Raw genomic sequence first — 21,755 nt, 5'->3', positions numbered from 1 at the left:
AAGGGCTAGATAGACAAATTACCAGTTTTCTAGATGCATCCTCTTTTCCCCAAACCCCTAACCCACTCTTTCTAAGGGATCCATCCTCTGTTCCAGGAACATGCTCATGGGAAAGCTCTGACACTCACCCCCAAGAAGGTGTAAAGGACTGAAGAGGCCAAACAAGGTGACTCTCCCAGGACAGAGTATTGGAAGATGCACTCTGTCTGTGTCAAAAATCTGGAAGGTCATATATAAACTGGTGGTCAGGGCACTGATAGTGTTAAGACAGGTAATGCAGCCAACATCAGGGGCTCCAGAAATAGTGTGGCAGCCACAAGCACCAGGGCCATAGTTGAGGCAGGAACGTCCAGACTGAAAGTCAACAGCTAAGTGACTTGCCAAGACTGAGGGAAGAGTGGTGAAAGTAGAACAGATGGAAACCCACCTGGCCCTGAGCTGGCATTCCTGCTCCATACTGACTCGCCATGGGAACTTGGGCAAGTGAATTCTGGTCTCTCAGCTTCTATAAAATTGCCATCTACTTACTCATAGATCTCTTGTGAGGGTGAAATGCGCTGAGAGCTATAATGGATTTGAGCCACGCTGGGCTGCTGGCCTTGTTGGTCGCAAATTTTCTCTTCCTCTTAGGGGCAGGTATGGGCTTCCTGGGCCCACAACTCTCCCTGGGAGAGTGCAGCCAGAGTAGGCCATGGTCACCTTTGCTGGGCTATGGGTAAAATTGCTTTTGCCTTTCTGGCACCCACTCTGCCCACTCCTCCACTGCCTTTCTCCAGCTTGCCCAAGGAAGAGGGGGAGGGGGAGGGGGAGGGGGAAGGGAGGGGGGGGGCAAGTTTTTTTCTCCTCTATCAAGCAGAGAAGCTTGTCTTCCCCTCTCTGGTCCCCTGCCCACAACCCACCCACCCTTGCGGGCAGCTGGGGAGTTTCTCTTTGCAGCGGAGCTATCTGGGGATAGGCTGCCCGAGTGAAAAATAGGGCAGACGAGGAAGAGAGCCTTGACAGGAAGTCCCAATAAGCAGTTCCTCCCACCCACCTTCGAACTTCTGACGCACCTCAGCCCAAACAGCAGAGAAAGAGAGACACAGAGAGAGGATGAAAAATATATATATATATTTTTGAAACGAATGAAATTGTCAGGTCTGAGGAAGTGGAAAATATTGCTCTTCATTGTCCCACATGCAGCAGCTGGTTCATGCTTTCCTCCTGCATATCCCAGGCTGCGTGTGTGGGGGGGTAGGGACTGTGTCCAGACTGGGGTGGCTCTCAGGACACAGAGTGCAGTGCGGTCTGGAGAAGGGTTGCCCGGGGCTTGCCTGAGCCCCTCCCCCCATCCCTCCCCCCCTCCCCCAGCCTCCAGGAGTGATGGTGAGGACGGCCCCTGCACATCTGGGATGGTTGTGTGGCAGGCCGGTCCCTCCTGACACACGCATTCCCAGGCAGGGTCCCCAAATTCTGTCTTAGTGTATGGCTGCCAGGTGCATGGAGCTGTCTCCACTCAGCAGAACGGTCAGGGCCCCTTCCTGGCTCTCCTGGCTGGACCCTCCTGTGTGGGTGGAGCCCTTGGTCGTCCAGAAGGATTCCACACAGATGGTGCTTCCACTGCCAGCCTCTGAGAGTGGAGGGGAAAATGGTCCCCTCCCTGCGAAGGTGACAGCTGCAGTTCTTGTCCCCACTATAGACAAACCCACAGAGGCCCTAAGGAAAGTTCCAGTAGCGATTCGTCTCGGCCTCAGGTGATACAAGTTTGGTGGAGGTGAGACTGGAGTGAACCCACATGAGGGCATTCTCTCCACGGTTCGCGGTGTCCCTAGACGCCACCTTCTCTGAGCCACATGCCACCACCTTTGTCTCTCTCCCCCAGGCAACACCCTCTGTCCAAATCACATCCAAATAAGCACATCCTCCCTTCCACCTTCTAGCTTTGTAGGTACCTCTCCTAAGAAGGTCAACACATTCTCTCGTCCAAAGTCCCTACTTGCCATTCTCTCCCGGTCTCTAAGTGACAACTCCTTCCCCTGCCCCCAGAGGCTGCAACCCACAAGACTCTTCTAATAAATTGCATATTTTTCTCACCTCTACGATTAGCTGTGAAGAAAAGCAGTTATCTCCTCATCTAATTCTTCTGCAGGTTAGCAGGAAAAAGAGAGAGCTTCAAGTCTGGACGGTGTGGGGTGCGGCAGGGGGGATATTGGGAGATCCTCCCCCCAACTCTGGGGTGCAGTGTGCTGTTCCCATATCCATTTTTTGTCTCTAAGATCTAAAAATCTGACATGTTACTCCCTGCAAGATTTGCTCTCTTATCCACAGGCTCGGTTGGATGCATATTTAAGATGGTCTACGCCACGAACCCCTGTCCCCGTGTACTGATATGACATTGTTCTTACTGTGCACAGACTGCCCCCTTCCTAACCTGCAGACAGAGATTAAAAAGCCTGAGAAGACCTCCACTAAACCTTTTAATTTGTTTCTTCATGAGTTCTGGGTTTCCCCACCTGCCTGGGGGAGACAGAGATGGGAGAAGGTATCCGCCCCTGAGGCCATGGCTCTACATCACTGTGCCTTACCTGCTCCCCGCTCTCTGCTCTGCTTCGTGCTTGAAGCCAAGGCCCATGCTCTTTGGAGGATCGTTGTGAGTTGGCCCCAGCCTTCCTCGCCATGGCATACCCTCTGCTGTGGGCCGTTCCCCGAGGCTGCTCTCATGACCGCCCATTTTACAGGTGTGGAGACTGAGGCTGGGCCAAGTGAGCCAGCCTGTCGAGGGTCACCCTGGTGTCCTGAGCCTCTCTTGGAGGTCAACTAGCCCTGCCCCTGGAATTTCTGGAACCCTCCAGCCGGCGACAGGAGATGTGAAACTCGTGAGTGTTGGGAAATTACCGAGGACTGAGGAAGCGTAAAGGCTCCAAGCTGAAGCAAGCCGCTTCCCCTTGTGCCATCTGGTCTCCTGGCTCAGCTGTCCTTTCTGGGGAAGGGGCCTGTGACCCTGTGGGGGGGGGGGTGGGGTGCACGCACCAAAGTCCTGCCTTGTGGAAAGTGCCGTATCCTCTTCTTAACTGCTCCTAATTGCCAACCTCACCTGCTCTTTGTGGAAGACAGACTGATAGAGAGGAAATTACACAGACTGGAGACAGAGATGGGTTTGAACCCCTGCTCCACCTTGTGCAATTTACGTAACATCTCAGAGCCCCGAGGTGGCAGAGAGGTGAAGGACAGGGGCTCTAGGCTCAGAGTTCCAGACAAGACCTGGCCGCACAACCTACTTGCTGGGTGCAAGGCGGGCGAGGAGCTTCACCTCGCTGAGCCTCAGTTTTCTCTTCTGTAAAGTAGGAGTGGTAATAGTGCCAACAATTAAATGTCAATTAGTGCAGAGTCCTTAGCCCACTCCTTGGCACGTGTGAAGGATTCACTGTCATCCAGGTTTCTTAACTGCTGTGTCTCTCTTCCAAATGGGCTCTACAGATTGTCCATCTTGGCCACGTTTATTGGATGATTCTTCCAAAAGAGCCGCATATTTAGCTATACCTTAATTCCAACCTCTGCTTTTCTATAGATTTGCATTCTTGTGAGTGTGGGTGAACATCATTAAAAGAAATTGCTTCTCCTTCTAAGGATGATCTTGAATGTTCCTTTCCACAGGTGTGGTGTGTTTTTTTGCTCACGAAGTACAACCCAACACACACACACACACCATATATCACACACGGGTTCAGAATGCCCTCCCTCGGCTACATCTTCCAAGGTCCTGCTTAAATCCCAGCTAATTCCATGATATTTTCTTTGATTGCCTTACTTGGAGGCGATTATTCTCTCTTCCTGTCTTTTCAAATGGTTTTTTATCATTTGCTGCTCTTCTGGGGATTTGAAAAGTGAAGTGACCTCTCCCACAAGCGGCGGAGTTTTGAACAGCAGGCCATGCTCTCTAGAGCACAGTCAGTTGCTGAGAGCTCTTAGGTACCAGCCCTGTGAGGAGTGCTCGGCCTAGGTTGCCTCAGTCGATGCCCCTGGCACCCTCTGAGGTGAGGATGACATCAGCTCAGGTTCATGAACCACTTCCATAAAGGTGCTTGGCCCGAGACAATGTGCAGATCTCATTTACACAACGACCTTGCGAGGCTGGTACGTTACAGTGAGGGTCCTTAGATTGTGTCTAAGAAGGAAACTGCATGGCCAAAGCTATCCTTGAAAAAACTTCAGGAAGACATCACCTCAGGGGCCAACCTAACATCACTCGGTAAGTGCAACAGAGCTTTGTTCTTTCTTTAAGCATTGGGATAGACGGTCATCTGTGTGTGCCTGTGCATGCAGCACTAGATGAGCAGTGAACTTGTGTTTGGAGGCTGTGAAGTTGTACAAATGAGTTTGCTTTTGACACTGGACTCACCCTCAGTCAAGGAGATGCTCAGATATAGGAAGCGCACAGGGTCTAAGAAACCGACTGAGAGAACCCAGATTCCCATCTCCTGTCTCCAGGGATATGCTCTTTAGATAGAATATGTGGAGGAATAAATAGTAAGTAGAATATACGGTGGGAACAAACAGTGACTAGAATATATGGCAGCATCAATAGCAATCGGTATTTTTTTCTTTTAACTTTTTTCCCTTAAGTTTGTCTAGTTAAATGCATCTAAGTTTTATGTGCATATGAAGCAATTCTTCTGTTCCTGTATTTCAGATATGGAAACTGAGCTTCCTAGATTTTCAGCCCTTGCCTGAGGTTGCCCAGCATGGAAAGAGTCAGAGCAGAAATTAAGCCCGGCTCTGCCCAGTGGACCCCCTTTCTCAGTCCTGGGTGCCCAACTCACTGGCTCACAGAGGATCCTCTTGTAATAACTATAAGGAGGCAGCGAAAGAAGCTCAAGTTTATCCATTTGAGAGAAACTGAGGGGTGGTTGGAAAGCATTAAAAGGTCATGCTCCTTCCCCTTCACTGATGTGGGAGATGGTCTATATTTTAGGTCAACCGTCAAATTAGATTTTCATCTGCAAAGACCCAGCCAAGAAGGAATGTGGTTTAGACATATGGATGCCAGGGATTTTAATGGAAACCTATTTGGACTCCCACTGGAGTCTAAGTTCTCTTCGTCGCCCCTCCCACTGGGCTGGGGTGGATGGGGCCAGTGGGGAATTACCAGCCTGTAGCTCTCTCTGCCTCTCAAGCCCCCAGAGCTGGGCTTCCTTGTTTACTTATTTAGAGCCCAGCAGAGGAAGTGGTAAAGGAAACTTGCTGAGTCGTTTTCTGAGAAGAGACCATATTTGTTCTCAGAGGAAGCCGTTGCTTTCTGGGATCTGGCTATAGCAGAAAGGACATCGGCTCCAGCAGAGCTTTTCCAGAGGGTACCTGGGAGTTGGAAGAGCCGAAGACACCTCCACGCTCTGGATTTGGGGTTCTCTGTCCATGGGTGCAACACCCATGCTCAGTCGGTGAGCTGCGTCCCAGGAGAGCAACCATGGCATTCAGGAATGTGCCCTTTCGCTCCGAGGTCCTGGCCTGGGACCCTGACACCCTTGCAGACTATTTCAAGAAGGTGAGCCTTGCTGTTCTGTGGGTGGTAGGGCTGGGCAGAGGCTTGAAGATGGAGTCCGGGCAGAACATGAGAGGCGTGAAAGATAGCAGTGGAACTTCCAATCCCGGGCAACCTCGCCAGTTGAGTGAGCGCCACTGAGTGCTCCAGCAATGCGTTCTGGGGAGATGGGAGGCCCTCAGAGGGACAAGTGTCTACTATGTGCCAGGGCTCGAGTTTGTGCTCTTCAGGCACAGTCCCAGCTAAGCCTCTCCAAGATTGCTGTCCTCCCGGCTCAGCTGCAAAATAAGCTCAAGGAGGCTAACCGGCCCAAAGCCCCAGGGACTACATGTGACAGAGGTGAGATTCTAGTCACACCTGTCTGGTTTCAAAGTCCTTGCTCTGAGGCTCAGAACTGCTGTAACAACTAGTGAGATCAAGGCTACTTGTTAGAAAGGGGAGACATGGAGTCCTCAGGGTAGGAGAGAAGAAAGGAAAGGTTGGAGGCTGTGATGAATGATGCTGGAGATGGTGTCAGGGCAAGTCATTGCTCATGACCTTGAAAGAGGGCTGTTCAAGCCCTTACCTGGACAGAGTGTCACTGGAGCTTTATGAGGGTCTTATGAGGCAGGCTGGGAAAGTGACACGAGCCTCAGACTATAGCTGGGGAAACTGAGGCCCCTGAAGAGGAGAAGTTTGGCCAGGAAGGGTCAGGGGCCAAGCTGTGGCCGAGTTGAGTGTTGCTGTCCTGCCCTCCAGCCTTGAAAGTGCTCAAGGATTCCTGTGTTTGGTCATCTGCTGGTGGGACCACAGGTCACATGTCTGCTTGGGCAGATCCCAAGTCACATGACTCAGGGACCCTCTATCCCTGTCCAAGGGATACGATGTCTCGTGAGGGACAATTGAGCTTCTAACACTCCCACCTCTGGAGGCTGGCATCAGATTCAGTTGTTACTCCAGATTATCACAAACTTAAGATTTAGGTCAAGACCTTAGAGGTTATCTAAGTCAACTTCTTGTTTTTCCTGGGATGGAGTAGGCTCCTAGGGTCACATAGTTTAACTTGGGGTCCATATGGTACCAAGGTACTTCCTGTCACAACTGTTCTTCCCTAAGAAAAATGTGAAAATGTTGAATTGGGTGTGGCATGATAGAGGCACAGCCCACAGATCCTGTTATTTGCTGCTTTTGGTGCATCTCGTTTCTGTTATTTTTCCCTCATGAAAAGGTCATAATAAACTTAGGTTTCAGCACGGTGGGTGCAAAGATCATTGAGGTAACTGACTTTTGAAAGAGATTTCTAAATACTTTTCTTAAATGTAGACCAAATAAATTAGGGCCACAAGTGAAATTTGCTAAGACGCTATAAAGCGGCACATTACCTCAATAAAGAAAGGAGAAAAGAATTGAGAATTAGCAAGGCATACCTGGGGATGGGCTGAGAGGCACAGATAGGCCCCATCTCCAATGTGGGAAGGAGAATTACACAAATAGTACAGCAGCTGCAGAATCCAAGGGTGAAGTTCCCCTTAGTAGAGAGAGCTGGACTGCAGGTCAGGGATGATTCAGGAGGACGGCCCTCTGCCTGAGCTGGAGGAAGGGAGAATTTTCTTCTTGGCGACCCCAGACTCCAGGTCAAGTCCACAGAACCTGGACAGCTTTCCCCTCCCAGCATGAAGGGACTGAAGGCAGGAACGAGGAGACTGAGGGGCACCTGTGATCCAGGAACCCACAGACCCAGGTGGACATCCCTCAAACCTGAGCATCTCAGCTCCCCCAGAGAGAAAACGCAAAGACAACTGACCGCGGAGTCATTTGGGGATGGATCTTAGCCAGCAAAAGTCCTATTAGCAGGTGTAATTTCTAATGAAGCACTGGGGCCAGGTCCCCCTTGGAGGCACCTCCCCAGCCAGCTCTGGAGTCAGACGCACCTTGGTTTGAATCCTGGCTCTGCCACCTGCTAGCTTGGTGACCCTCCTGTTTTTACTTCACCTCTGTGCCTCGGCTTCCTCGTCAGTAAGCCAGAGATAGTAACAGTGACTAACCTCATGGGATTGTTGGGAGAAATAAAGGAAATACGTGTGTGAGGCCTCCAGCAGAGACAGGGGGCTAATTCATGTTCAGTCTTCCCTTTCTCCTGCTCTATTCACTGGGCCCTAGCCGGGTACTCCATGCAGACCAGTGGGCCTTGATGTCTTACTGTCTCAAATACATGCAGCTCATCCTCTGTCTGGAACGTAAGACCCTGAGGACTGAGGTCATGTTTTCTATTTCTTTAACTCCTCCAATTCCTTTTGCCTTGGCAGGAAGGCATCCCTGGGCCATGCAGTGGAGGAGACTCTGGCTCAGAGCCATAAATTCTAATCCTAGCTGTGTCCCCAACTCACTGTGTGACCTTAGGCCAGTCCCTTCCCCTCTCTGGGCCTCAGTGGTCCCATCTGCAGCACCAGGTACCTGCTCTAGATCAGCGCCAACCAAAGCTGGGCACTCATAAGAACCGTCTAAGTATATGCTAAAAGAACAGAGTCTCATCCTCTGGCCTAGACATTACTGGCTCAGAATCAAACTCCCAGGTGGGCCCCAGTCTGCAGGACTGTCTGTCTATCTAGAGTCCAAGTCAGCACTCTGCAAAATCAGAGATTCAGCTGGTAATGAGGACAGTTAAAATGATGAATTAAAGGCAGTCGAAAATTCCAAGAACCATGCCACCGCACAGCATATGCATAAAAGGGGTGTTTGGGGCCCTGCAGAGACTGTTTGCTTTCTATATGACTGCTAAATCGCTTTTTCCGAGCTTTCTAATATTCATCCTACCCTGTCAGGCCATGAGGTTACAACAATTGCTCTCACTCTTTAGATTTGTTGGCCATAAGAAAAGGTCATGATTTTAAGTTTGCCCCAAAAGAAGGCTGCCACAAACTGTGAGACTCATACTTGAGAGGAGAAGCTAGAATTCTCAAGGACAAATATTTTACCTTAAATACTCTATGTAGAAACATCAATTTTAGAGATATTTCAAATACAAATGCTTATGTTGTTGAGGGCGAGGTGAAACAGACACCTGCTTCAATTGTCAATTGATGTGACTCTAGGAAAGCAACCAGGCCCTAAAAATGATCATTCCTGTTGATTCTATAATTCTATTTTGAGAATCTAACTTCAACTATATAAAATAGAAGAAAAAGCTGTATGTAAAAGAATATCCATGATGTTTTTTGATCTGGTATGTTAAGCTGCACTTAAATCTGTTCACTTACTGTATGTAAGTTTTACTGTTATTAACTAAAAGGAGACCATTCCTTGCTCTGAAGCCCGGTTGTCACCTCTGTCACCTGCCTACCCATGGAACCTTGTACAAGTTACTTGACTCTTTGTGCCTTTGACTCTCCATTTGAAAAATGTGAGGCTTAAATGACTTAAAATTGGTTTAAATACTTAGAACTGTGCCTGCCATATAGCAAGTGTTCAGTAGTTGCTAGAAGTTTGTATTATCATTATTGGAGCAGCAGTTTGGGAAACAACTTAAATGTTCAGCAAGAGGGAACAAACTCAAATAATGTTCAAAATCCGTTTGCAGTAACATGAGGCAGTGCCTGTATTTTTCAGGAGGAAAAGTCAAGGTAGCAAGATTGAATACGAATGATAACCTCGATTATGTTTAGAAAGATGCTTAGGAAAAACCACTGAAAGAAAGACACCGCCATTTTCACCGAGGTTGTCTTTGGGTAGCAAGATGACGGATGCTATTTATTTTCTTCTTTCAGCTCTTTTCTGCTTGCCAGAGGGGCGTATGGCCAGCCCTTTGAAGCTCTGAAGGCGCTCTATCTGTGCCCCAGCCCTTAGGGGTTGGCCCCAAGGCCTTAGACAGGCAATTTCTCCATTTCAGAGAGTCCCAAGGGGTTAGTTAGTGAAAGCAGGGCTGAGGTAGGGACGGGGCCCCTCTGTTAGACAGGGGAGTGGAGGGGGGGCCTGGCTAGCCACAAGTACCACAAATTGCTAAGCTTCTGGGGCAGGCGAGGGATGGGGACCAATGGCATGAGTCTGCCCGCACTGACAGCACCTCCCGTCCTCTTTTTCAGCTGAACTACAAGGACTGTGAAAAGGCTGTGAAGAAACATCACATCGACGGGCCGCGGTTTTTGGTGAGCGCTGGCTAGTCCGACACATTGAGACCAAAGCTGTCCTGCACTTTAATCAATGGCTGCAGGGCCAGCTGGGCTACCCTGTCCCTGGGGATGCCCAGGGGCAATGCCTGTCTTCAGGATTGCCACACAGCCCGTGGCCTTCTTCAGTTTTGTATGAATGCCTCTCTCATCACCTCTCAGGATCCTCTTATTTAGGATACCTCCCAGATTTTTCACTCATAGCAAGGTACATTCTAAAGTCAAGGTATAAGGAGGAATCCAATTATAGTTAACACACACACACCTCTTGAAAATCTATTCAAATACCACTCATACTTTTTGAGAAGGCCAAGGGGAAAAAAGATCATATGGGAGAATAGAAGATTCTCTTTTTCTACTTCTCACTCTGGGGTACATACTCACTGACTAGAATAAAGGGTAGAATCACCCTCCTCATTTCGATACGTCCCTCTTTCTCTACTAAATTCACATAGTTGGTTTTGTGCCAATTAAACACACATGTGGTATGGCTTTCTCCACTCCATTATATTGTGAAAAGCTTCAAGTGTAAGACTAACATGCAGCTGTATATTAAGGACTAAGCCATTACATAGAAAGGGATGCAGCTCTAATTGGTGGGGTTAGAGGCACTGGGTAGTGGCTGGGGAGGTGGTCTGAGCATTTCCCCTAAAATGACACCTTTGCCAATGGGTAAGAGAGACCCTGACTGCACCAATCTATCCCTTCTGGTCATGTTTCTTCATCATTTAAAAAAGAAGTAGGAAAAAGACTTCAAAGGTCTCATGGGGTAGATGTTCCCAAATTGGATTTGGAGTCGGGGGACAAGTTAAGCTGTGTTTCCTTGTAAGACCCAGTCAGCAGCAGTGAGGGAACTGAACCACGAGACTTCAGGGTTGCAAGGGGCCAGAGAGGGCGCATGTTCTAGTTCTCCACCCAGCACAGCAATCCATTTCCTGTATTGCATCTCTGCCACCAAGAGCTTCTTGAATTCCTTCGGTGATAGTGAGCTCACTACCACCCATAGTCATCTGTTCCTTTCTGGTCAGTTCTTAAGTCTCATGCCGAGACCAAACCTGTGCCCCTTTTGGTCTGAGTTTTGTTTTCATGTGCCATGTAAGACATGTTTATGCACTGTCCCACCTAAATCATTCAGTCATTCACCCTGCCATTCACTTGACAAGCATGTTCCTGAGCTCCTTTTACATACCAGACCATGCCATGTGCTGGGAATATAGAGATGATTAAGATGTGTTTTCTGCCTTCCAGAAGCTTGTTTTATAGCAGGAAGTTATCTTCAGGAAGGCTCCAACCACCTCAGTTGCAATTGAAGAAACATGTACAGAGGTGTGATGTGACTTACTGTAAGTCACACACCTAGTAATTGGACTAAAACACACATTTAATTTAATATAACCATGCATAAGTTTTTAACAATGCTATTTCTTTATACTGAGCTTTGAGCCAATAGAGTTCTGGGGGTTTTATTGTTCTTCTTCTTGCAAATTACTGCCAAATCTGAGTATTTCCTTCTGACGCCTTTAGCACTGAGAACAGAGGCTTCTCGGGGCTGAGTCGAAAGAGAGTAAGACATCTTTCTTGAGGATGGTCCCAGTTGTGGTCCTGATGCCCTGGGTCACCTTGAATAAGCACTTGCCCTCCTTGAGCTTCTCCTTGCTCCCTCCTCTGTTAACAGAGCGCATTGGACTGGGTGGTAGCGGGTGACAGTCCCTCCCAGCTCTGGGAGTCCCCCCAACGCTCCCCTTGTGAGCTTCAGGCCTATTAGGACAGGGTTGTTGCCTTGGTTGAGGAGCTTTGCCTCCTCTGCCCCAATATCTGGGAGCTGTCAGGCCCTCAGAGAATATGCTGCACGCTCTAATCACTGTGTGAACAGGAAGAAGTGGAAAGAGGGGCTCGAGGAGCCAGGAGAGCGGGGAGCAGAACCCAGGCCTGACCCGGCAGCTTCTGCTGAGACCACTCTCCGCCCCAGGTGCTCTGGGTACAACTTGGGCTCTGATCTGAGCTGTATTATCTCATCTATATGAGATGTTAGACTTCAGGTTATATCTCACCCTTTCCAGCTTTATAATATCCAGGACCATTCTGCTATTAGAAACAGAAGTGGAAGACCCCAGTCTTTTTCCCTCTATCCTTCCCTTCCTCTTTCTTTCTTTGATTCCCTCGTTCCCTCCCTCCCCTCATCCCTCCCTTCCTCCCTTCCTCTCTTCCTCCCTTCCTCCCTCCCTTCCTTCCTTCCTCCTTTCCTTCCTTCCTTCCTTCCTTCCTTTCTCTTTTCTTCAGTGTAGGATCTAGCAGGTCCTATGAATCTGTTTTGCTGCCAATTTGTTTTCCATTGAGAAGTCTGGTGAGGGAATAGGGGTGCTGCGCTTCCAGAAGGTTGAAGAAGAGGAGGCCTTGTGCTTGGAAGCTGTGTCAATTAGAAAGGTATGCGGCTGCATGAAACAGAAACTGAACCACAGTGGCTTAACCAAATAGAGGCTTATCTTTCTCAAGTGATAAGAAATCTAGAGTTAGGCACTCGAGGCTGGTGAGCTGTTAAAGGAAGTCATCAAGAACTCAGGCCCCACCCAGCCAATGGAAACCATTGGTGGCTTCTGTCCTAATGGTTACAAGATGGCTACTCCATCTCCAGGCATCACATCTGCATTCCAGGCAGGAGGAAGGGGGAAAGGGCAAAGAATAAAAAATGCAGAAATGCATGGGGAATGCATTCCCCCTTATTTTCAGGGAGACTTTCCCAAAAGCTTTATCCAGTTAGACTTCAGGTTATATCTCACTGGCTGCAATGGAGTCCGGTGACCTCAGCCATATGCAAGGGAGTCTAGGGTGTTAAATATTTTGAACTGGGCACATTTACTGCCCTGAACAAAATCCAGGTCCCATCAGTAAGGGAGAAAGAGAGTGGATATTGGGTAGGCAAGCAGCAGCACCTGCCACATTGCCTCTCCAGGTGGGGTGCAATTCTCAGCTTTCCTTTCTCTCGTGTCCCTCTTGAGGACACACTCAGCATATAAGCATACTCCTGCAAAGCCACAAGTCTAACTCCAAGTCATTGTACAAGTAACCCAGAGTTTCCAGACTTTGCTAAAGGTCTTTGAAGGAGGTGGAGGAGGGGGTTACATCACATAGCAAAATTCTCCAAAAATTGTGTTTACCGTCTTCCATCTTTCCTCCCAATTCTTATACCTGTTCTAAAGACCTTTCTCTTTCCTAATATCCTCTGCCTCTATGTCTCCAGCCATGCTCACATGCTCACCTTCTCCTTCACATGCTTCCTGAAATTCCCTCAGCTTATGTCCTTGACTCAGCAGAACAGAAACTGCCCAGTTCTCAGCATTCATCCCTCTGGCAACTCCCAGGAAGCCCTCCACTCATCATGCCACACTCTGAACAAGAGTCTTGGTATCCTCCCTGAGAAGGAGGTAGCTCTGGAGGGAGGGGATGCCATGGCTCAGTGATGCAGAAAAAAAAAAAAAAAAAAGAAGTTAAGAATTTTGACCAAGAGCCTGATTGTCTCAGGACTCTTGGCAAACTCCCTCCCCAACCCTGCCACAGGGTCTGATATGGGAGCTGGGTCAGACACTGCTCCTAAGAGCTGGACCAGATGAGGCCATAAGCACATTGTTAAGATGCCCCAGCCCCTGTGCTTAAAAAGAAGCTTGCCCAGCTCATCTCAGAAGGCAGCCAACAACCTGCCAGGCAGCTCCCAGCCCAGAGCGGAAGTAGAAGCAAAGACACTAACATCCAAGAGCCAGCCAGACCCCAGCTGCTCCCTCCCCCAGGACAGAAATTACTCACCTAACCCCCATTTATCACTCACAAAAGGTATGTCAGGCACTGAGCCAAGCACAGGACATATGTCATCTTATTCAATCCTCACAACCCCTGAAACGGGGCTATTAATATTATTATGGTTCCCATTATACAGATAAGGAAACTGAGGCTTAGAGAGACTAAGCATCTTTCCCAAATCAGAGAGCTGCTAAGTGAAGGAACCAAGATTCCAAACCAGCCTGTCTGACTCCAGAGCTCCCGCTCTAACCACTGGGCTTCTGGCCTCAATTAGAATGTTAAGGAGGCCCCTTCTTTGCCTCGGCATTGGTTCTATGGAGAGTGTGCCCACCCTCTTTTCTTCCTCCTCCCTTTCAGGTGCCTTCTTCTCTCACCACCTGCCCCCAGCACAGGCCACTGGGACCCTCAAAGGGCTTGGACATGATAAGAGTGAAGCTTGCAGGAAGAAAATAGACAATGGAGGCCATAGAGCAGGGTCCCAGCGCCAGCTCCATCACCTACAAGCTGGAATCCCCTTACATCCCCGGGCCACAGCTTTCTCACTAAAATGGGAACAATGCTGGTAGTTTCTACATCACAGGGTTGATGTGAGGATTAACCAAGATGCTGCAAGGAGAGGCCCAAAGTCAGTTCTTCACAAATATGAGTTTCTTTCACCTTTCCCCTCTTGGTTCCCTCTGGACAGCCTCTTTATTGCATCCTTACATCTAGAGAATTCTACTAATAACGCTGGTGAAAGAGGCAGTTGGGGTGTGATGGTGTTATAAGGGCACAAATTCCTTCTCCAGGCTGGCTTCTCATAGCTGCTCCATACGGCTGCTGAGAGGGGCCCTGAAGTCTGGGGTGAGAGTCTAAGAAAGATGTCATGACATGGCCAAGTTCAGCCCACAAAACAAGTCCTGTGTGGTCCCACAGATTTGGCTCTCATAGTGTTTGCTGTTTGCTTCAGTTAAAATTATTTGTCCATATTTAGAACTCAGGACATTTCATATAAGATCCAGGTTTCAGGATTCCCTTTGAAAAAGATCTGGCAACACCAGGCCCACAGGCTTTTATGCACCATCTAGAAGCTGCCCGCTTTGGATGGGTGAGCGGGGTGTACTCTGCAGTTTGCTGCAGTCCCCACTGTTCCCTATTGTTTCATACCATACTCTACTCACCAGGCACAGAACCCTTTCCTGTGGGTTGTAACCTACTGCTGTCTTCATTTCAGAACCTGGCAGAGAATGACATCCAGAAGTTCCCTAAGCTCCGGGTGCCGTAAGTATACCCCCTCATTCCTTGGGTAGAATGGGGAGTAGTCCAGGGGGAGCTGAGTCAGTTATCTATCACTGTTGGTTTGAAACAGGAAAATGAGGAGGAAGGGTGAAGGCAAGGACAGGGTATAGTGAAGAGAAGTTACAAGATGACTTGAGAAAAAGAAATAACAGATCTAGCCCAGCTGATGTATTGGCTGCTCTTGCCAAAGATAAGCCTGACTCTGGACCACATTTTCATTTCCTCTCTTCCCAGTGGGGTGGGTTGGCCTTTGAAAATAGTACTGGAATCAAAGATCTGAGATTTCATCATGGTGTCATCACCAACTCAGTCATTGCTTAAGTTTTCTGGACCTCAGTAAAATGAGAGAGTTGGACCCGATGAAGGATGGCAATGAACTTCCTTTTGTCTGTCAGTACTGACTTCTTGGAATGGCTGTCACGGGCATCGTGTTGAGAAGAATTCTGAGGAAAGGGGGGCCATTTCTTATGTATGACATGGGTGCTAAAATGGGAAGTTGCAGTGTGCCTATTGTACCATGTGTTTTCTGTCCCTCTAGTAGGAACCCTACACGCAAATGCTTATGGGAGCCAGACAGCTGATAGAAATGGGTGAAACGGGTCAGGTTGAAAAATACAAAGCCCTATCATTTTTCCACCTTTGAATAAAGCATGGATATGGAGAACTATTTCTCCACTGTAAGAAAAATAATGGCACGATTATGATGATAAAAGTGGTAATCAGCACAAAGCCTCATTGTTGGTGGACAACAGGGAGTGGTGGAGACTGTGGCAAATTGGAATCATAGTCTCCATCCAAAGGGAGCAGCAGCTACTCAGCTCCAGTCAACCTGGACCCAGTGATGCCCAGTCTTCGAACTTAACAAAAGTAGCAAGAAATATCCGTTTTATGCAATGTATCTCAATTTTTAAATGTTGCTCAAATATTTTCAAATATTGTAAATGCCAAAGTGAACATATCTCTGGGCTACATTTAGTCTGGGGGCCACCAGTTTGAGATCTCTACTCTAGACGTCCTCTGAGGTCCTTTCTCTCGCTCTAAAAGTCTCAGAGCTCACAATGATAAAAGGGAAGTAGGTCAATGAAGTAAGAGGTTGAAAAGTCGCATGTGTAGGTAGACTGCCAGAGTAGCTCAAATAAGGAAAATATGACTCTCCGGTTTCCCTCACCGGGAAGGGTGAAGAAAAAGAAAGGAATAAGGATTTGCCTTTGGTGCCGCCTAGCTCCAGGGGCAACTATTGTTGAAGAATCCTTGTTCTTCTTTAGAGTTTTCTAGCCGCAAGTGGCTACTTAAATCTAAATTAAATTAAAAATTCAGTTCCTCAGAGGCACTAGCCACATTTCAAGGGCTCAAAAGCCAGATATAGTGGTGACTACTATATTGGAGAGTACAGATGTAAAACATTTCTGTAACTACAGAAATGTGATGCTCTAGAAAAAGACCATAGTTCCATGTAAAGGAGAGACCTTAACATACAGGAGTGAGAATTGGTGGCTGGTGGGCCAGAGTCAGCCTGCAGACATGTTAAGTTTGGTCCACACAGAGTTTTAAAATCAAGAAATGGCATTAGGACTTAGACTTTGGGGAAGAAGGGAACTTAACTTGGATCTTGAAATGCATTAGGTGTGATCAGATGAAAAATGGTTAAAGTACATTCTAGAAATGGGGACTATATTGCGAAGGCATGGCACCAGTGCATTTACTGGAACTGCAAGTAGGTCAGAGCAGCTGTGGCGTATACATGGGGAAGTAAAAAGTAAAAAGACCACAGTGACTGGTCACAATCGTGAAGGATGCTTTGAGCCGTTCTAAGGAGTCTGAGAGTGTTGGTGAAGTGAGTTCACCAGGGAGAACACTAGGGAAAACCTGCATCTTGACTCTTCCCGGGGCATGTAAAAGATGATTCAGAGGAGGGCTCAGCTGGAGGCATGGAACCCAGTTAGGAGATGACGGCTATGATTCCACTATGAGATGGGAGCTTCTCCTAGGCTGTGGCTATGAAGATGCTGGAAGGAGAGGATTTAGTCAGAGCAGTAGAAGAAAAGAGATGAGGAAGGCACTTTTAACTGGGAAGATCCTTTTTAATCTTAAGGCTGAGCTCAGCTGACATCTGGATGTTTGAGAGCCAGGAGAAGGAGGTAGTGTGAGAAGCAACTGCTAGTTAGTGCAGAAGAACGATTCTAAACACTCACATTGGTGAGGTAGAGGTGTGGGATATTTCTTCAGTTATTTGAAAACTTAAACAACTTGGCCTGCAGTAAAATCCCCCTCTGATGTGCTTGAATGTGTGCCCCAGAGAAGCTATGGGGCCTGCCCATGGAACACGAAGGGTGAACGTGGGGAGTGATGGGGAAAGCATCTGGGGAAGGTCTGGGCTGTCCTGATTAGGTGACTCTGATAGTGACCGTCCCTGGCATAAATGTATAATAAGTACCAATTCCATCTCTACTTCTGTGAGCTCTGTGCCCGGGATGAGTCCTAGACCACCCTCAGTTTCCAAGTCTATAAAGTGAAGGAACGAGTTACATGAACTGCATGGGCTCATTCTTTTAAACGATATTATTAAAGATCTGAGCAGGCAGAGAGGAGAGCTTAGTGAGTAAAATGCAGGCTCTGAGGTCAGACAACTTGAGACTAAATTCTTCCATTCACTAGCTGTGAGTCTGTGGACAAGTTATCTGAGTTCCCTGAGCCTCAGCTTCCTCATCTGTAAAATGGGGACAATAATAGAACATATCTCAAAGGGCCAGTGGGAAAGTTAGAGGAAATAATGGGGAAATAATAAAATGTACTGAAGATGTGTTAGCTATTCTAACCATTTTATGCAAAATCCCAATGAGCACAATTTCAGATGTTTACTAATTATTTTATCCTGCTAACTGGGGAGGATGAAAGAATAGAAAAGCATGGGCTTTGGAGCAAGGGAGATCCAGGTTCTAAGGCGGGCTCTGCCTCCTACCAGCTGTGGGACTCAGGCAAGTTGCTTCAACACACTGAGCCTCAGTTTCCTCATCGATAGAAGAGGAAAGAAGGGACTCTTAGGGAACGGTGTATATGAAGGAGACAGCCCACATAAGTTGCCTGGCGCCGTCCTTGATAAGTAGAGATAGTCAGTGCTTATTTGTTCCATTCCCTTGTACGCAGGTTCGTTTGCCCTGGATCATTACCCTAAAGGGTTATAGAAAAGAAATTGTGTTTAGGTACAGCAGACCAAAACAAGATTACACTCCTCTGAATACCTCAATTTCCTTCCCTGATGCTTAAAAAGTCAGTACTAAATAGATTTTGTAAGCAGGCAGCTTCTGGCGAGGAAGCCTTCTCTGTCTGAAGATATAGTCACTCTCTCAGGACATAGTTTCTCCCACAGACATCAAGGACAATGTAATGGAGGAGAGTTTTAAAATAAAACAATGTCAACCTCGTTTTAGAGGACCTAGCCTGACACCAATGGTATAGCTGAGCGTGCTCTGGTTAAATCGATAGAACATGTGGTAAAATCTGCTGGTGACCATTTGGAGTTTTTATCTTTTTTAATGCTATAAGTTTTATATTTAAAATAATATAGTGTAACTTAAAAATAAGGAGAGGGCAGCAATGTGGTGGTGGTGTAGGCAGCAGATAGGCATTGGATGATTCTGTTTATAACATTAATGCACACTGTACCCATTTACCGATAGTGAAATTAGGCTGGGAAAAGCTAACATCCAGTCAGAGAGGTAATGCAGTCATGCCTGTTGATTTGTCTGTCTTCTGATAAGGCTGTCGGTCTCCTAACCTCAGAGACAGCCTCCTGTCTCATCTACTCAGTGCCTACCTAAGATAGAAAGACAGCAGATGATGGGGGGGGGAAGGATGGAGGAGGGCCCCAGTGCTGAACATGATGTTCTTTTTTTTTTTTTTAAACATCTTTATTGGAGTATAATTGCTTTACAATGGTGTGTTAGTTTCTGCTTTATAACAAGGTGAATCAGTTATACATATACATATGTTCCCATATCTCTTCCCTCTTGCATCTCCCTCCCTCCCACCCTCCCTATCCCACCCCTCTAGGTGGTCACAAAGCACAGAGCTGATCTGCCTGTGCTATGCGGCTGCTTCCCACTAGCTATCTATTTTACATTTGGTAGTGTATATATGTCCATGCCACTCTCTCACTTCGTCCCAGCTTACCCTTCCCCCTCCCTGTATCCTCAAGTCCATTCTCTAGTAGGTCTGTGTGAACATGACATCCTTGTGCCCATGAAAGAATGTGCCCAGCCCCCAGCAGGATGGAGACGGTGACAAGGCCCCTCTGTCACACGCCCGCCCCGCTCCCATTCACTGGCTAATCCCTGTCGAGGTGCGCAGTCCCCCCCACATGAAAAGTGCTTCCTCTCCACCGACCGCCGCTCCTCCTCCCCAGTGTGAACCCAGGACACTTGACTTCTGGCTCAGCTCCATGTAAAAACCATCATGGGAACTTTGACACACACTTCCCCAGCGCCTTGCTTTCCTTGTTGGTAAAAGTGGGGATAATTCTTCTTGGCTACTACCCAAAAGGACTGTGGAGTACAAGTAAAATAAAACTTGTAACACTGTCGGGCGGAGGACATGCCTGAGAAGTGGGGAGACCCCGCTGTGCCCTCAAATTCTTGTTTCCCCCTCACGTGCCTGGTTCTACACAGAGGCCTGAGTCCTGAGGCCTATGTCCTGGCGTCTCCCTGGCTCCTCAGGTGATAGGACAGAACTTTAGAAGGTTTGGCTCTTGGTTCAAGGAGGCTGACTTTTTTTTTTTTAACATCTTTATTGGAGTATAATTGCTTTACAATGGTGTTTTAGTTTCTGCTTTATAACAAAGTGAATCAGCTATACATATACATACATACCCATATCTCTTCCCTCTTGCATCTCCCTCCCTCCCACACTCCCTATCCCGCTCCCTCTAGGTGGTCACAAAGCACCGAGCTGATCTCCATGTGCTATGTGCTGCTTCCCGCTAGCTATCTATTTTACATTTGGCAGTGTATATAAGTCCATGCCACTCTCTCACTTCGTCCCAGCTTACCCTTCCACCTCCCTGTATCCTCAAGTCCATTCTCTAGTAGGTCTGTGTCTTTATTCCCGCCCCTAGGTTCTTCATGACCATTTTTTTTTTTTTTTTTTAGATTCCATATATATGTGTTAGCATACGGTATTTGTTTTTCTCTTTCTGACTTACTTCACTCTGTATGACAGACTCTAGGTCCATCCACCTCACTACAAATAACTCAATTTCATTTGTTTTTATGGCTGAGTAATATTCCATTGTATATATGTGCCACATCTTCTTTATCCATTCATCTGTTGATGGACACTTAGAATGCTCAACATCATTAATCATTAGAGAAATGCAATCAAAACTACAATGAGATATCATCTCACACCAGTCAAAATGGCCATCATCAAAAAATCTACAAACAATAAATGCTGGAGAGGGTGTGGAGAAAAGGGAACCCTCTTGCACTGTTGGTGGGAATGTAAATTGATACAGCCACTATGGAGAACAGTATGCAGGGTCCTTAAAAAACTAAAAATAGAACTACCATATGACCCAGCAATCCCACTACTGGGCATATACCCTGAGAAAACCATAATTCAAAAAGAGGCATGTACCACAATGTTCATTGCAGCTCTATTTACAATAGCCAGGACATGGAGGCTGACTTTTAAAGGAAGAGTTTTGTTCCTTTAAAGAAGGGTGACACGCAGAGCGAGAGCAAGTTTAGGACTGAGAACGTGGGCTGGGAGGCGGGACAGGGGTCACAGAGGTGGTGTCAGAGGACAGAGAGGCTTTGAGGAGCCGGAGAGGGCAGCGTGGAGCAAACGCAGACTTCTGCCCAATTCTGGGCGTGGGAGAGGCCAGCGTGCCCCTGAAACAGAGTCAAGGGAGCAATTCCCCGTCTCCCTCCGAGCCCCCCGCCTCGTGGGAGACAGAGGAAGCTCATCTAAAGCTCAGGCTATGCAAGCTTTGGTAAGAAATACATTTAAGTCGTGTGCTGGTACATGTGACAACACGGGCAACAAAAATACAGTGTTCGTGAAATAATATCGACTCTTACTGTGTGCTGTGGGCTCTGATAGTTTCTATCTGTTCTGTTTCCTTCCTCTCTCCCTCCTTCCTCCCTGACTTCCTTTCTGCCTGCCTGTCTTTCTTTCATAGCTTCCTTCCTACTTCTGTGTGACCAGCAAAGTTGACTTCAAGACCCACTTCAAGACCCTCTACCCACAGCTGGTAAAGTACAGGGACCATTGAAAGGGAGCCCCAGGTCTCCTGGGAGAACCCTACAGGGACCACATCAAGCCAGACCGAGACCCTGTATTCTGCTCCTGCCCCCCCGACCTCACTCCTCCTCCTCTTCCTCCGTCTCCTCTTCCTGGTCCTCCTCCTCCATTTTTATTTTTTTAAAAAAACAATTCCAAGAATACCAGAATGACAGCAGTGATTTCACAACCTTTGCAGACGGTAGGAATCACCCATGTTACTGGGGTGCTTGTGTAACTGCCACACCCCACCCGCACCCCGAGGCATCTCTCCTGGAGGCTCCGATGGGTTAAGTCACCAGTGGGCTCAGTGTCTGTAACATGTAATCTCTATGGTCAGGCCGGTCAGGGATTCTCTAAGTAGGGCCAACCCTCTTGTTTTGCTAATGAGGAATCGAGGCCAAGGGGGGTGGGCGGCAAATGCCTTGCCTGAGGTCACACTGCCCTTGGGCAGGATGCTGCAGTCAAACTCAACAAGGACCCACGGTCCCACCCTCCGTACCTTCTAACATCACCAGAAGAGGCCTTCAACTGAGAAGTCAAAGACCAGCCCCCATCACACAGCAAGCTAAGGGATGCAACAGGGCTGGAACCCAGGTCATGGCAGGATTCTGTCTCCTGCCATGGCCTGACTTCCTGTGGAAAATTTCGCTCCACTTCTGGGGCTAAAACAGACGAAGCAGAGAGAACTGTGTCTACCAGCTGCCCAGCCCCCTCTGCCTTTCTCCCTGGTGCTGAGTGTGGCC

At 47.8% G+C, this 21,755-nt stretch overlaps 1 protein-coding gene across 1 annotated transcript in view; it reads left to right on the top strand.

Annotated features, from left to right (window-relative positions):
- The first annotated feature begins 5,293 nt into the window (after positions 1 to 5,293).
- Positions 5,294 to 21,755, top strand: part of LCP2 (lymphocyte cytosolic protein 2) — a 46,295-nt gene continuing 29,833 nt past the window's right edge. Inside the window, exons 1-3 of the mRNA XM_059919624.1 lie at positions 5,294 to 5,521; positions 9,577 to 9,639; positions 14,666 to 14,712. Coding sequence (XP_059775607.1) covers positions 5,444 to 5,521; positions 9,577 to 9,639; positions 14,666 to 14,712 — 188 coding nt within the window. The 5' untranslated portion in view covers positions 5,294 to 5,443. The remainder of the gene's footprint in view (positions 5,522 to 9,576; positions 9,640 to 14,665; positions 14,713 to 21,755) is intronic.

Source organism: Balaenoptera ricei, chromosome 3 (genome assembly GCF_028023285.1).
Source record: "Balaenoptera ricei isolate mBalRic1 chromosome 3, mBalRic1.hap2, whole genome shotgun sequence".
NCBI lineage: Eukaryota > Metazoa > Chordata > Mammalia > Artiodactyla > Balaenopteridae > Balaenoptera > Balaenoptera ricei.
Note: the sequence above shows the minus strand (reverse complement) of the source record. Positions and strands in the feature narration are given on the sequence as shown.